The sequence below is a fragment of the Portunus trituberculatus genome, chromosome 50 (assembly GCF_017591435.1).
Source record: "Portunus trituberculatus isolate SZX2019 chromosome 50, ASM1759143v1, whole genome shotgun sequence".
NCBI lineage: Eukaryota > Metazoa > Arthropoda > Malacostraca > Decapoda > Portunidae > Portunus > Portunus trituberculatus.
Window position 1 is genome coordinate 17876289 of NC_059304.1, and position 14172 is coordinate 17890460.

Consider the following 14172-nt stretch of genomic DNA (forward strand, 5'->3'; position numbering starts at 1 on the left):
GAGACTTGTCCAAATGAATTTCTAGTCCTTTGTACCTTGATAAAACATCACAATTAAACCTCATTGGTTACAGCATTATTACAACACAAATATTCCATTCTAACAAATGTGACAGGCTCTAGTACTTACTTGGGAAGTGTATACTGAGCAGCTTTTATCTTCCTGAAGAGCTCCTGGGGCTGGACATCATAGAATGGGAAGTGACCATAAAGCATGGTGAACAGCACCACTCCCAGCGCCCACATGTCTGATGGCTTCCCTAAATAAGTATATACAAAAGATCAGTATCTCAACATGCAATAACCAGCAATGTATGCCTTACAAATTCCAGTGGCAAACATCAAACTACCATCAACATGATGTACACATGGTTACCAAGATAAGGCTTGCCACTGAGCACATCTGGTGAGATGTACGCAGGGGAACCTCGCTGGTCCCTCAGACGGTCCTTCTCTGAGGGCAGATGTTGGCCTAAGCAGAAGTTGGTGATGATGATCTCATGGGTGGCTCTGTGCAACACCAAGTTACCAAGCTTCAGATCACGGTGCACCACATTTTGCTGTTTCACAAAGAGGGAGATGGTAGTGTCAATGCATGTTTACAGAAACTCAATATAACATATGATAAAGCTGAAGTCAGACATTCGACAGGAGTAAGAAAAACACAAGACAGTTTTAAAACAGCATACTGCTGTAAAATTTAACACTAATGTTGCGTGACTAGCTATACCATAACAAATGTCAGGCAAGAAGTATATCATTACTGATCATGTGACAGATGTGCCAGCCAAAACATCTAAATATCTGGAATCCCTAGACCAGATGTCAACAAAATACAAAATTAAGAAAAATAAAACAAGATGGCAAATTACCCTCACTTCCAGAAGATAGCCACTGTTAAAGTCAAACTCTGTAATAACTTTGAAAAATCTCATATTGTTCATGAACAAACATTCCTCTCCCATATGCTTTTTGCATTGTCTGCTCCTCATATTAGAATGTGATGCTATTTACATACCCTACACTTATGAAACCAATTTATTGATAAGTGATGTTTTTTGAATGACAGGAAAGTTACACCTTGAAGCTTCAATTTAGCATCTGGTTATCTGTATGCTTGGCTACTTATATGCCTGACAAACATTGTGAAATAATCCAAGCAGTATGACACTTCCTGGCATGCTCCACTACACACCTCATGCAGACTGAGCACAACAGAGACAATGTTGTAGAAAATAGTGAGGGCATGTCTCTCCACCAGCTTCTTCTTAGTGATGACATAATGCTGCAGGTTAATCAAGTCAGCAGTGTGTGGGCAGTAGTCTTGGGGTGTGACACAGTCCAGCACCAAACACACCCGCCTCACAAGGTTCCCAGTCGACACCAATCCACCACGACCACTTCCATTGCTGCTGCTACTGCTGCTGCTGCTGCTGCTGCTGTTGCTATTACTCTGCTCCCGCACACCAAAGGCATAGTCCTAAAGTAAATGAGGGAGTCTTATGATGATTGGCAATTAAATAATTTGAGAGAGAGAGAGAGAGAGAGAGAGAGAGAGAGAGAGAGAGAGAGAGAGAGAGAGAGAGAGAGAGAGAGAGAGAGAGAGAGAGAGAGAATGTGTGTATTTACCTAGTTGTATTTACCTAATTGTAACATACGGGAAAGGAGCTATGCTCGTACTGTCCCGTCTCCATATCTACTAATGTCCAGCTTTTTCTTAAAATCATGAATATTCCTTGCGTTGACCACTTCCACGTCTAAACTATTCCATGCTTCCACCCTTCTATGAGGGAAGCTATATTTTTTCACATCTCTCCTATAAGTGGCCATTTTAGTTTTTCCCATGCCCTCTCGACATTCTTTCATTCCACATACACAGATCTTCCCTATCCATTTTTCCATGCCAATCATCACTCTGTATATTGCTATCAGGTCTCCCTTTCTTCTGTTTTCCAGGGTCGGAAGTTGCATTCTGTTCAGTCTGTCTTCATAAGTCAAATCTCTTAAGTCAGGCACCATTTTTGTTGCAGCCCTCTGTACTTTCTCTAGTTTCCTTATGTGTTTCTTTAAGTTCGAGCCCACTGTATTGTTGCATATTCAAGCCTTGGTCTTATCATTGCAGTAATTATTTTCTTCATCATTTCTTCATCTAAATATACGAACGCCACTCTTATGTTCCTCAATAAGTTCAATACTTCTCCAATTATTTTGTTTATATGTCTCTCTGGCGATAGGTCATTGGTAATTGTCACCCCAAGGTCTTTTTCTTCATGACTGGTTTTATGTCTTCATTTCCTATCTTGTACATACTCCTGATTCTTCTTTCACTCTTGCCAAACTCTAATTTCTTGCATTTTGTCGTGTTGAACTCCATTTGCCATGTACAGCTCCATTTCCATATTCTGTCCAAGTCTTCCTGGAGTAGTTCGCAATCTTTGTCACATCTCACTTTTCTTAACAATTTTGCATCGTCTGCAAATAGGCTCACATAACTGGACACCCCATCCACCATGTCATTTATGTAGACCGCAAACATTACTGGTGCCAACACTGATCCCTGTGGAACTCCACTCTCCACCAAGCCCCATTCTGATGGTCTGTCCTTAATTATTGTTCTCATTTCTCTTCCTACCAAAAGTCTTCCATCCATTTTAGTAAACTGCCATGCACTCCTCCTACCATTTCAAGTTTCCAGATCAGTCTCCGGTGTGGTACCTTATCAAAGGCCTTTTTTAAATCCAGATATATTCCATCAGCCCAACCATCTCTTTCCTGTATTACATCTATCACCCTCGAATAGTAACATATCAGGTTTGTCGTGCATGAACGCCCTTTTCTAAAACCAAATTGACACTCACAAAGTATGTCATTTTTCTCCAAGAAGTCTGTCCATCTATTCTTCACCACCCTCTCACACATCTTAGCTACCACACTTGTAAGTGACACTGGTCTATAGTTCAATGGGTCTCTCTTGTTACCTGATTTATAAATTGGGACAATGTTAGCTCTTTTCCAGTCTTGGGGCACTACACCTTCCCTTAATGAGGCATCAATTACTTCACAAACTTTTTCTGCCAGTTGCTCCCTGCATTCTCTTAAAATCCATCCTGATACCCCATCAGGTCCCACAGCTTTTCTCACTTCTAAACTCCCCATCATATTCTTGATCTCCTCCACAGTTACTTGAAACTCCTTCATAATCCCTTTCTGTTCCATTACCAGTGGTTTGTCAAAAGCAGTCTCCTTTGTGAATACCTTCCGAAAGCATCCATTCATAGCCTCTGCCATTTCCTGGGATCCTCACTGCATACTCCATTTACTTCTAAACTTTCAATACTTTCTCTATTTTTGATGTTGTTGTTCACATGTCTGTAAAAAGCCTTGGTTGGTCTTTACATTTATCAATTATATCCTTTTCTTGTTTCTTTCTTTCTTCTCTTCTAATCAACACATATTCATTTCTTGCTCTTTTGTAACTTTCCCACTGCTTAATCCGTCTTTTCCTTCTCCACCTCTTCCATGCATCCTCTTTTCTTGTTCTAGCCTTTTCACATCTATCGTTAAACCAGTCCTGCTTTCCAACTTCTCTATGTTGTCTTATTGGTACAAATTTTTCTCACCTTCTTTGTATATTTTTATAAATTCCTTCCACTTTTCATTTGCTCCTTAGCACTCTTGAATTTCATCCAATTTGTCTCTTGAAAGAATTTCTTTAGGTTTCCAAAATCTGTCTTGGCATAATTCCATCTTCCCACTTTATATTCTTCATTTCTTCTAGATTTCTCTTCATCTATCACCTTGAACTCCAAAACTGCATGATCACTCTTTGCTAAAGGGCACTCCACCCTCATCTCCTCAATGACCATTGGCTCTGTACTAAAGACCAAGTCCAGTCTTGACGATGCTCCCTCTCCTCCAAACCTAGTATCTTCTTTGACCCACTGAGTTAACACATTTTCCATTGCCAGTGTCAATAGTGTATTTCCCATGTTGTCTCTGATCCTTCCATTGACCAGTCCTCCCAACACACCTCTTTACAATTAAAATCTCCCATCATTATAGTTCGTTCACAGCCACCCAACATTTCTTCCAGACATGTTCCTGTATCACTTATCATTTCTTCATATTCCTGTACTGACCATGCATTTGTCTTAGGTGGTACGTACACCACTATGTAGTGCCTCTTTTTCCTTCATTAGTTTCTGCTCTGATCTTTAGCACTTCTGCCTTTCCCATACCTTCTTTCACTTGATCCACCTTTATATCTTTTTAACCAGCAACATCACTCCTCCTCCCATCTTACCTACTCTATTTCTTTTCCAAACATTATATTTCCTTCTCCAACCATCATCAGGTCTTCTCCTCTCTCAGTTTTGTTTCAGTAAGACCCACAATATCTGGGTTCTTGTCCTCAAGTAATCGTTGAGTTCTAAATCCCGATATCACTCCATTTATGTTGGAATACATTACATTCCGCTCATACGTAAGTTTCTTTAGTCCTTTCTTACTGTACTTTTCTGGGTTATGAATGTGTGTGTGTGTGTATTTACCTAATTGTATTTACCTAATTGTAACATACGGAAAAGAGCTATGCTCGTGTTGTCCCGTCTCCATATCTATTAATGTCCAGCTTTTTCTTAAAATCATGAATATTCCTTGCGTTGACCACTTCCACGTCTAAACTATTCCATGCTTCCACCCTTCTATGAGGGAAGCTATATTTTTCACATCTCTCCTATAAGTGGCCATTTTAGTTTTTTCCCATGCCCTCTCGACATTCTTCCATTCCACATACACAGATCTTCCCTATCCATTTTTCCATGCCAATCATCACTCTGTATATTGCTATCAGGTCTCCCCTTTCTTCTGTTTTCCAGGGTTGGAAGTTGCATTCTTTTCAGTCTGTCTTCATAAGTCAAATCTCTTAAGTCAGGCACCATTTTCGTTGCAGCCCTTTGTACTTTCTCTAGTTTCCTTATGTGTTTCTTTAAGTTCGGAGCCCACTGTATTGTTGCATATTCAAGCCTCGGTCTTATCATTGCAGTAATTATTTTCTTCATCATTTCTTCATCTAGATATACGAACGCCACTCTTATGTTCCTCAATAAGTTCAATACTTCTCCAATTATTTTGTTTATGTGTGTGTGTGTGTGTGTGTGTGTGTGTGTGTGTGTGTGTGTGTGTGTGTGTGTGTGTGTGTGTGTGTGTGTGTGTGTGAGGTTCCCCCCTTACTGCCCATCCCCAACTTCTAACCCCTCTAAATCTTTAGCTTATTGTGTTATTCTACCTGCTGTGTTAGGCTCCTCTACTTACCAACTTACTTCAGTATCCTGTTTGGTCAATCCTGTATAACATCTAAACTCAACAAAGAGATGTTTCTGGCATTACATTTCTGTTTAAAGGAATACCCACATAGACACTACCCAGATTCTTCTTTACAGCTATGTGCACCATTTGGAGAGATCACCAGCAGGAAAAATTTTATTCACTCACAACATATAACAAATTGTAACCTCTTGTATGCCCTTCTGTGAAGATGGCTCACCTGGAAGAGGCCGTGGTGCTGTATCACCCCATGCTGGCCTGAGAGCAGGGACAGCAAGGAGTGCTCCGTGTGTAGGAGCATCTTGCCTTGCCTATCATCCTGACTCTCTTCTCCAACCTCTCGCACTGTTAGAATCTTGAGGGTGTAGAAGCTCTCTGAAAATGTTAGTGCACTACAGGCTTCTGAGAAAATTTTTGAGGGACTAAGACAAAATAAAAATAAAGGAATTATCTAACCTGTGTCCTTTTTACGAGCCAAACACTGGACAATGGAGCACACAGGTGAAGTGCCAAGCCTTGGACCCAACAGGTAAGGACCTGCATGTCGTAGCTGACCCTTGGGCACAGCAGACCCAGCGGCTGGTACTGAAACATGATAAAGAAACACACCATGTTGTAAGGGTGCCACACTACCCACTCCTCTAATCAAACATCAGGAGTATCTTGACAATAGTTTTCTCTTTTCTACAGCCTGAGACTCATTTCTATGTATATATGTAAAACCATCCATGAAAGTATTAGTAAAAAATCCAACTGTATTCATAAGCATATCATATGTTTCATTTATCCTTTCAACAGAAAAATCATCTTTCATAAATATACTTTTCTTAGTATGCTCTTACCTTTCCCTGACTGGAGAATCTTTTTCTCTTTTTCCTTGCGTTCTTCATCTCGACTAATGAAATTTATTTCCATAGTATCCTCCTCATCAGTTGTAAGAGGTGCAGAAGTAAGCAAGGAACCAAATGTTCCTTGTGCTGTATTCTCAAGTCTATGTCTTCCATCCTGCAAGGCAGGGCTCTCCACTGGACAATCTGACTCCCCTTCAGGTACTGTAGCACTAGGAAGCTGCAGACTGGCTGAAGATGGTGGTGGCAACTGTGAGGATGACTCTGGAGTCTCCTCAGGCATCTCAACTAACTCATCTAGAGGGAGTGAGTCTAGTGTACCAGTGAGCAAACTGGATGCTGATGGGAGACCTTCCTGAAGGGTAAGGCCACCAGCTTCAGATAGTAATGAAGGAAACACAGAGGTGGAAGGTGTGGAGAGTCCTAAAGTATGGTGAGTGGAGCCATCTCCTGCTGGAACCACACCTATAGAATCTGTGGAAGAGTCTGAAGAAGAATCTGAAGACAGAGCACGAGGTCTAAGAGAAATGGAAGGGAGGGCAACAGAGGGAGAGGGCTGTGAGGTAGTGGCAGAGGTAGATGAGAGTGGGATGGAAAACCCAGAACTGGAAGAGGGATTTGTTGCAGTTGATGATTGTGACATTAAAGATGATGACATACTAATGGAAGAAGAGCATGGTACTGCAGCAGGTGCAGATGTATCCAGGGCACTTGCATTGCAAGAAGCAGAAGTGCTTGGTGAATCTGTTGATGAGAAGGAGGATGTTGCTACCGGTGATGAAGGACTATTTCTGAAACCAGTGGCTGTTTGATCATCTCTGGAACCATTTTCAATATTCTCTTCACATATTTCTGAAGTGGTACCCAAAGGCAATGCCTCATGTTGAACTGTATCTCCTGATGAGTGTATAGGAGGATGTGCTTCTGCATCAGTTGTGGCAGCAGACACCACCCTTGTCTCTCCAGAAGAGTTCACAGCTATTACTTTGGTATTTGCTGCAAATGCTGCCTGTGTTGATGTAGATGCCAGAGGTACTGTAGTAGCTGCTGTGGGTGTTGTTAATGTGACAGAAGTGGTCAGCAGGATTGATGCTATAGATGCTACTGACTGAGTAGTAGTTACTGTGCACAGTGATGATGTGGTGGTTGTTATGTGGACAGCTGCTGCTGTTATGAAAGCTGTTGTAGGTAGAGCAGCATCTTCCGTGGCCACTGGAGAATGTGATACAATGGGCGCTGACTCCTGAGAGCTTGAAGTACTTGCTAATGCTACCTGAGTTTCAGTTTGATGAGCAGACTGTGCTGAAGTTAACACAGATTCCTGTGATAAGGTGGTTACAGCAGGCACCACTGGTGACACATGGTCTGCTTTAGTAGTTGCTGTCAACTCTGTTGAATTGATAGTAGTAAATTCTGTGTCCTTATGCCTAATTTCTGTTATTACATTATGTAGTGGGATAGTGGTAATTGCTGTAGCAGATTTAGTTGAATCTAAAACAGCAACACTTTCACTTTGAGCTATACTTTGCTTTAGATTGTTAGCTGCCTGAGAAAGAGCTGCCTCAGAACATGTTACAGCTGCAGGTAAAGAAGTAACTGATTTAGATGTAATATCCACTTTCAATGGCAAACTGACACTTGCTTTCCCTGTTTCTAATAAACATGAGGGGTCTGAGTGAGCCTCAGAGTCTGTAGGGGCTACTAAGGTAGCTGAAGTATGAGGAAGAGCTTTTGAAGAGGAACACTCTTGGGTCTCCTCATTTCTGTGCTGCAGAAGGCCAGCTGTTGTGGATGAATCAGTCCTGGGCTGCTTCTGAGCCACCCGTTGCTGGGGAGATTCCCATCCCTCCTGCTCTAGAGACCGCTTCATTCCCAAGTCTGAAGATAACCATCATCAGTACCTGAGGGAAATACCAATAGATCTGTAAACCTTAAGTTACTGTTTTATATATATATATATATATATATATATATATATATATATATATATATATATATATATATATATATATACATAGGATAAACATTTTTAAAAGTTGCCTTACACTTATCATGTGACCATTGCTGCCGAACACAACTTAAATGTAAATGTACTGATCCAGTCACTACATGTTTCACTACTTGATCTCAGTAATATATACTCTGTTTAGGATAAAAAAAAGTTAGTTTTTTTTTTTGTCACAGATGACTTTGAACATAAAACACGTTGGAAATACTTTATTTTGCCTCTTCTTGCAATGTTGAGGATTCATTTAGAAGCAAGATTTATGGGCAGAACACAAAAATGATAGCTTAAAAGAAGGCAATTCTCATCTGACCAGCCATAACCTGACCTAACCTAATATACTTACATATAACAAAAAATTCCTTAAAGCACAGAAAAACAATACTCTTAAATGTGTTGTGTTATGGTCCGCCTTTAAAGAAATACCTGGACCAGTACTTTATATGAGGCAAGAAAAGAACTCTAAAAAATCACCTTGAATTTTTCTGGGTTATTTTCCCGATTCATTCGATTTGAACCCTACTCGTCAGAAATTGTTTATTTTCCAGTCCTCGTTTGTAGGTCGGGGTTTCAGGTGTAGGCAAGAGGAGGAAAACTTGGCATTTCTGACAGAAATTAGCAAAAAAACAGGCAATAAAAAGGTCAAATTACCAGTGTAAGGAAGGATTGGCTCAAAAGTAAAGATATATCAAACAGGCATCTCCTACCGACACGATTATACACAGGGCTCGCTCAAGGTTATGGCAGTCAGCTGTGGTCTCAGCGAATCACCTTCCACTGGCTCTCACTTGGACCTCAGCAGAATGCAGCCGCTGCGTGCCTCCACGGCTTGACTCACTGACTACCCTCACACTTACCCAGGACTAGCAGTGTTCGTGTTGCTGTTTTAAGGGTTAAGGTATACCGAGCACCTGCCGCACCGCACCCTTGACGTAACCAACAGACAGACGGACACAGGAACAGGGCAGCTGTTTGTTTACCTACTACACCTGTTCGCTGCTGCTGCTGCTGCTGCTCCCGCTTATCACTCTCACCTTACGCTTTACCCTGCGCAGTGCCAGGCCTTACGCAAGTACCTCCCAGGTGTGTGTTGTTACAGTGAGTAAGTAACACTACAGCATTCAGCCAGTCACTCTCACCCACCAGTGAGTGTTAAGGAGACGTCCCGAGGCAGGGATTGGCTCAGGGGCGCCATTCATCGTCTTTTGTTTGACTCCTTGTTGCAGATCGCCTTTTCTCATCCGTCTTATGTTTCATTTATCTATTCTTAAGAACTTATATGTTACTTTGATATGAGAGAGAGAGAGAGAGAGAGAGAGAGAGAGAGAGAGAGAGAGAGAGAGAGAGAGAATAAAAACACCTATAAATTCTTAGATTTTTTTCATTGTTTCCTAATGAGTTTTAGGAACTATATACATAGGCATTTCCAGTAGCTTATATTTACGACTTATTTTTAATGTGCAAGTCGAGTTATAGGCGTCTTTTCCAGTTCTTCTGAACACACACACACACACACACACACACACAAAGAAAAGACACACTACGGCTTACCTAGTGTAAAAGCTTAATAATAATAACAACAACAACAACAACAATAATAATGACAATAATAATAATAATAACAACATCAATAATAATAATAATAATAATAATAACAACAACAACAACAACAACAACAACAACAACAACAACAACAACAACAATAATAATAATAATAATAATAATAATAATAGAACAGCAATCAAGATAATACATCCACATGAATTTTCCAACACATGAGGAAACAAAGATACGGAATTTCTTTCCTTTCATTTATTTATTTATTTTTTCAATTTAATCAATACTAGATTAAACAACTGAATGCCAAGGAAAGTGACTTGTGTAAACAATATACAAGAATGTCATTCATTGTATAAATGCAGCAGAAATGGATAAACAATACGAACTTGAATCAGTCTTACACACACACACACTTAAAAATAACAGCAGGTTACAAATGGCAATAATCTCAATAAAGCGGAGATCAAGCAAGGCATCCATCATAACACTCTCAGTTAACCGTGATAGTGGGAAAGTAACATGAAGTAGGATACAAGTACATAGTCTACTACGTAAATTACCTATGCACTATGTAGCGTCTACAGCGATAGTGGGCCAATAAACTGAATCTTTCACAACACTAAATCAGCATTCTCACGTGTTTTAAGTACCGCCCTATCTTGTCAAATATTCTACAGGTTTTACTGAAGATCACTATTTTCATTCATATATTTCTGGTGATATAAACCAACACGGCTCAAGCATCCTAAGAACTCGAATAACTACCTTTGTGTGTACAAAGTGTCTCAAAATGCTGTGTTTCTGACAAAGGACGCCAAGTAGTACATACGGCTCTTAAAGCTCTTAGTCCCTTCCTCCGCCGAAGATGAGCAACAGGTACATGAAGAGGTTGACCACGTCCAGGTAAAGGTTGAGAGCTGCAAAGATGTACTCCTCGGGAGAGATAGTTAACTTGTGGTTGCCTCCGAGCATGAGTTGCGTGTCGAATACGATGTAGAAGCAAAACAACAGCGCACCGATGCATGCATAGAGTGTATAGAGCACACGACTCTGCATGATCGCCGCCATAATACCGAAAAAGATGAGCATGAGGAGCGTGGTGTACAGCATGCCATTCAGCAGCGTGAAGTCCCATTTGGTCTGCAGTGAATTAAAAAAGAAAAGAAATAGAGGAAGGCTTTAGAAACATTTTGCAAATCCCGCTTCCCAGAGGAAGGGGGTGGCAAGAATGTTATGGTAAGTGGATAAATCAGCGGCCCGCCGAAGGATGGAGCAGGGAGATTTTTTTTTTTTTTTTTTTTTTTTTGAGAGAGAGAGAGAGAGAGAGAGAGAGAGAGAGAGAGAGAGAGAGAGAGAATATTTTTTGTATGGAAGCTTGAGGGATAAGTGGAGAAATACATAAAGCCTCGGTGGTTAATGATGAATGAAAGGTTGAGAATCCCTATACTAAAGCATGTTAGATATCTATGTTGCCTGACTCATACAAATTCAATTTTTCAACCTCTTACTTTATCCGTACATGCAAACTATATTTTCACATTGCTCAATGTTACCAAAATACAAACATGGCATTGAAAATATGACACACACACACACACACACACACTGGAAGGCGAAGAGGGTGAGTCCTATGGTTACCACGATGGTGGCGCCAACAGCAGTCAGTACGTCCTTTGCTTCAAATGTAGCAGCTGCACTTCCAATTAGGTAACCCTCGCACAGTGTGAACAGGAACAACGCGATGTAGTTGTGGGGCGTCTTCCTCCTGAGGTTCCCGCCGCAGCTAAGTGCTATCACTATTGCTAAGGTAATCCCGATGGCAACCCAGAAGACTACCATATTTTCCACTGCGAATGTCTGTACCTCCGGCACCAGCACGAATACAGCCACGATGCTAAAAGTGATGACCAGCTGAGTCGAGAGCACGGCATATACTTTCCTGTAGTAAGGAGACGACATTATCTTTTGCACAACAATTATCTATCCCCTTATTTCCATAAAGCCCTGTCAGTAACCTCTAGCTGTCTATTCCTTTTATTTTTCCTCCTCCTCATCCTACTTTATATATACCTTTCCTTACCTCCCATCCTCCTATCATCAACAATGCTTGAATTCACCGTATCATCATGAAATGCTAAAATAACGCGCACGCAAGCACTCACACACACACACACACACACACACGCATACCTTATGAAGCCGCGCCTCACACTTTTCTCTGAGAAGGCAAATTCATCAACTTGAGTCTCCATCGCGTACACGTCCTGGGACATGGTGGTGGCGGCAGGAACAGGGATAAGCAGTGGCGTTACTTGCTGGGTGGCGGCGGTGGTTGTGGTGTCTTAGCTTCTTGCTCTGTCTGAGAGAATGGGATTGTAGTTATGAGGGACAGACAAATAAACAGACAGACAAACAAACCAAACTGACAGGTACTGGTGCCGTATACCACTTCTCAACGCCGTGGCTGCAAGGCTTAGAGTGATATCCGTCATCAATAAGAATAGTTATCAGTCGTCCAAAGATAGTATAAAATCTTATCAGATCACGAACAACATTGGGAGACTCTCTCTCTCTCTCTCTCTCTCTCTCTCTCATGATACTGAAAAGATAATAAACAAATGGTGGTCAGGAATCTGGAACTCTCCCGTCTTTCCAGGAAGGAGAAACAACGAAAATATGTCTTGTATATTCTTGTTAATGAAAACTCTGAAGAACAAGTTATTGCGTCACGCTTTATGTATGTCCCTGATAACTACGCGTTTGTGTGACCACAAAGGCTGATTCACCACTGATTTAAAAATCATGGGCTTGGATTCGAGTCATGAGTGAGTTACGCCATCACAGAGGTTTGACCGCATGACAACTGATCGACCTATTATGGGTGGGACAAACTTTTTTTCACACCCTTCGTTTATATATATATATATATATATATATATATATATATATATATATATATATATATATATATATATATATATATAAACTGATATGTTAAAACAAAGCCAGAGTCGATAGCAGTTAGCTATAATGCCCATATATCAGTGTATGTATGTATGCGTGTGTGATTGAGAGTGGGTGATGTAGCAGTATTATGTACTGTACAATAATCATACTTTCTTATTGGGTGATAGTTATTATTATTATTATCATTATTATTATTATTATCATTATTATTATTATCATTATTACTATTATAATTATTACTATCATCATCATCATCATCATATCGCCATCATCATTATTGAACTGAACTCCTAATTTTAAGTTTGTATTGGCCTAGGAAAGATTATGTATTAAATATTACAATGCATGTTGTGAGTAATAATACACTATATATAACTAGGCACCTAATACGTGTGTTTCACTGTTTGATCTGCTGCAGTCTCTGACGAGACAACCAGACGTTACCCTACGGAACGAGCTCAGAGCTCATTATTTCCGATCTTCGAATAGGCCTGAGACCAGGCACACACCACACACCGGGACAACAAGGTCACAACTCCTCGATTTACATCCCATACCTACTCACTGCTAGGTGAACAGGGGCTACACGTGAAAGGAGACACCCAAATATCTCAACCCGGCCGGGGAATCGAACCCCGGTCCTCTGGCTTATGAAGCCAGCGCTCTAACCACTGAGCTACCGTGTGTGCGTGTGTGTGTGTGTGTGTGTGTGTGTGTGTGTGTTTATCACAACAGATACGGTTATCACATCATTCAGTATACCTCGACGGTGCATCAATAAGTAAAGGTGTCCATTTTTTCAATGAGTATATCTCTAACTTTAGTAAATTATTTGAGAGAGAGAGAGAGAGAGAGAGAGAGAGAGAGAGAGAGAGAGAGAGAGAGAGAGAGAGAGACCCTTAAGAATTAATCTTCATAGAGAATGCACTGTAGAATGCACACACACACACATTACAACTAGGTGAATACATATTATTTACCTCTGCTGCAGTAACGAGGTCACAAGGCCACAAACAAACTAACACTATTCCACACTGACGCCTATGTCGTTAAAGAGAAAAGACATGTTGAGCAGGTGCTCAACATGAGTTGAGTCATGGGACGAGAAGGCTGGGAGCATCGACTTATGTGATAAGATCCACATGAGAGAAACCAGACCATATCAGCTGCCACCCGGTAAACCATTCCACCTTCCTCTCTCCCATCATTTCAATCTATACAAAAATTACTTCTATAAGCAGTTATTGATGGAAGCTGAAACTTCGGACATTTGAGGAATTTAAAAAAATCTCCCCGAAAGCAGATTTCAACTCGACATGTGACTTCCGGATAGGAGGACATGTTCAGGAAAATCATGATGTACGGCAACCCTAAGACACACACACACACACACTGTAATTTCTTTTAGTTCTTTTAAAAAATACAGTATCACAAGGTCATTCTGATGTTGCAGGACAAACTGGTGCTT

General features: G+C 40.7%; 2 protein-coding genes across 10 annotated transcripts in view; both read right to left on the bottom strand.

Moving 5' to 3' along the window:
* LOC123499575 (protein kinase 3-like) overlaps positions 1–9435 on the bottom strand; it is a 19979-nt gene extending 10544 nt beyond the window's left edge. For 2 of the 7 annotated variants that reach the window (XM_045247729.1, XM_045247722.1), the window contains exons 1-7: positions 9212–9362; positions 6167–8073; positions 5781–5909; positions 5545–5699; positions 1195–1479; positions 376–559; positions 130–259 (exon numbers count right to left, since the gene is read on the bottom strand). In XM_045247729.1, the coding sequence (XP_045103664.1) occupies positions 130–259; positions 376–559; positions 1195–1479; positions 5545–5699; positions 5781–5909; positions 6167–8042 (2759 nt within the window). In that variant the 5' untranslated portion in view covers positions 8043–8073; positions 9212–9362. The other 5 variants (XM_045247727.1, XM_045247728.1, XM_045247725.1 and 2 more) reach the window with 5 other exon arrangements.
* Positions 9436–9974: 539 nt separating this feature from the next.
* LOC123499777 (protein lifeguard 1-like) lies at positions 9975–12323 on the bottom strand. Of its 3 annotated transcripts, XM_045248245.1 has the most exons (4): positions 12184–12323; positions 11928–12096; positions 11346–11676; positions 9975–10880 (listed from the first exon to the last, which is right to left on the bottom strand). In XM_045248245.1, exons 2-4 carry the CDS (start codon positions 12008–12010, stop codon positions 10581–10583), a joined length of 714 nt encoding a protein of 237 aa, XP_045104180.1. In that variant the 5' UTR covers positions 12011–12096; positions 12184–12323; the 3' UTR covers positions 9975–10580. The 3 variants fall into 3 exon arrangements, with proteins under 3 accessions (XP_045104180.1, XP_045104178.1, XP_045104179.1); XM_045248243.1 differs by having other exon boundaries at positions 11928–12225; XM_045248244.1 differs by having other exon boundaries at positions 9975–10877; positions 11343–11676; positions 11928–12225.
* Positions 12324–14172: the final 1849 nt, after the last annotated feature.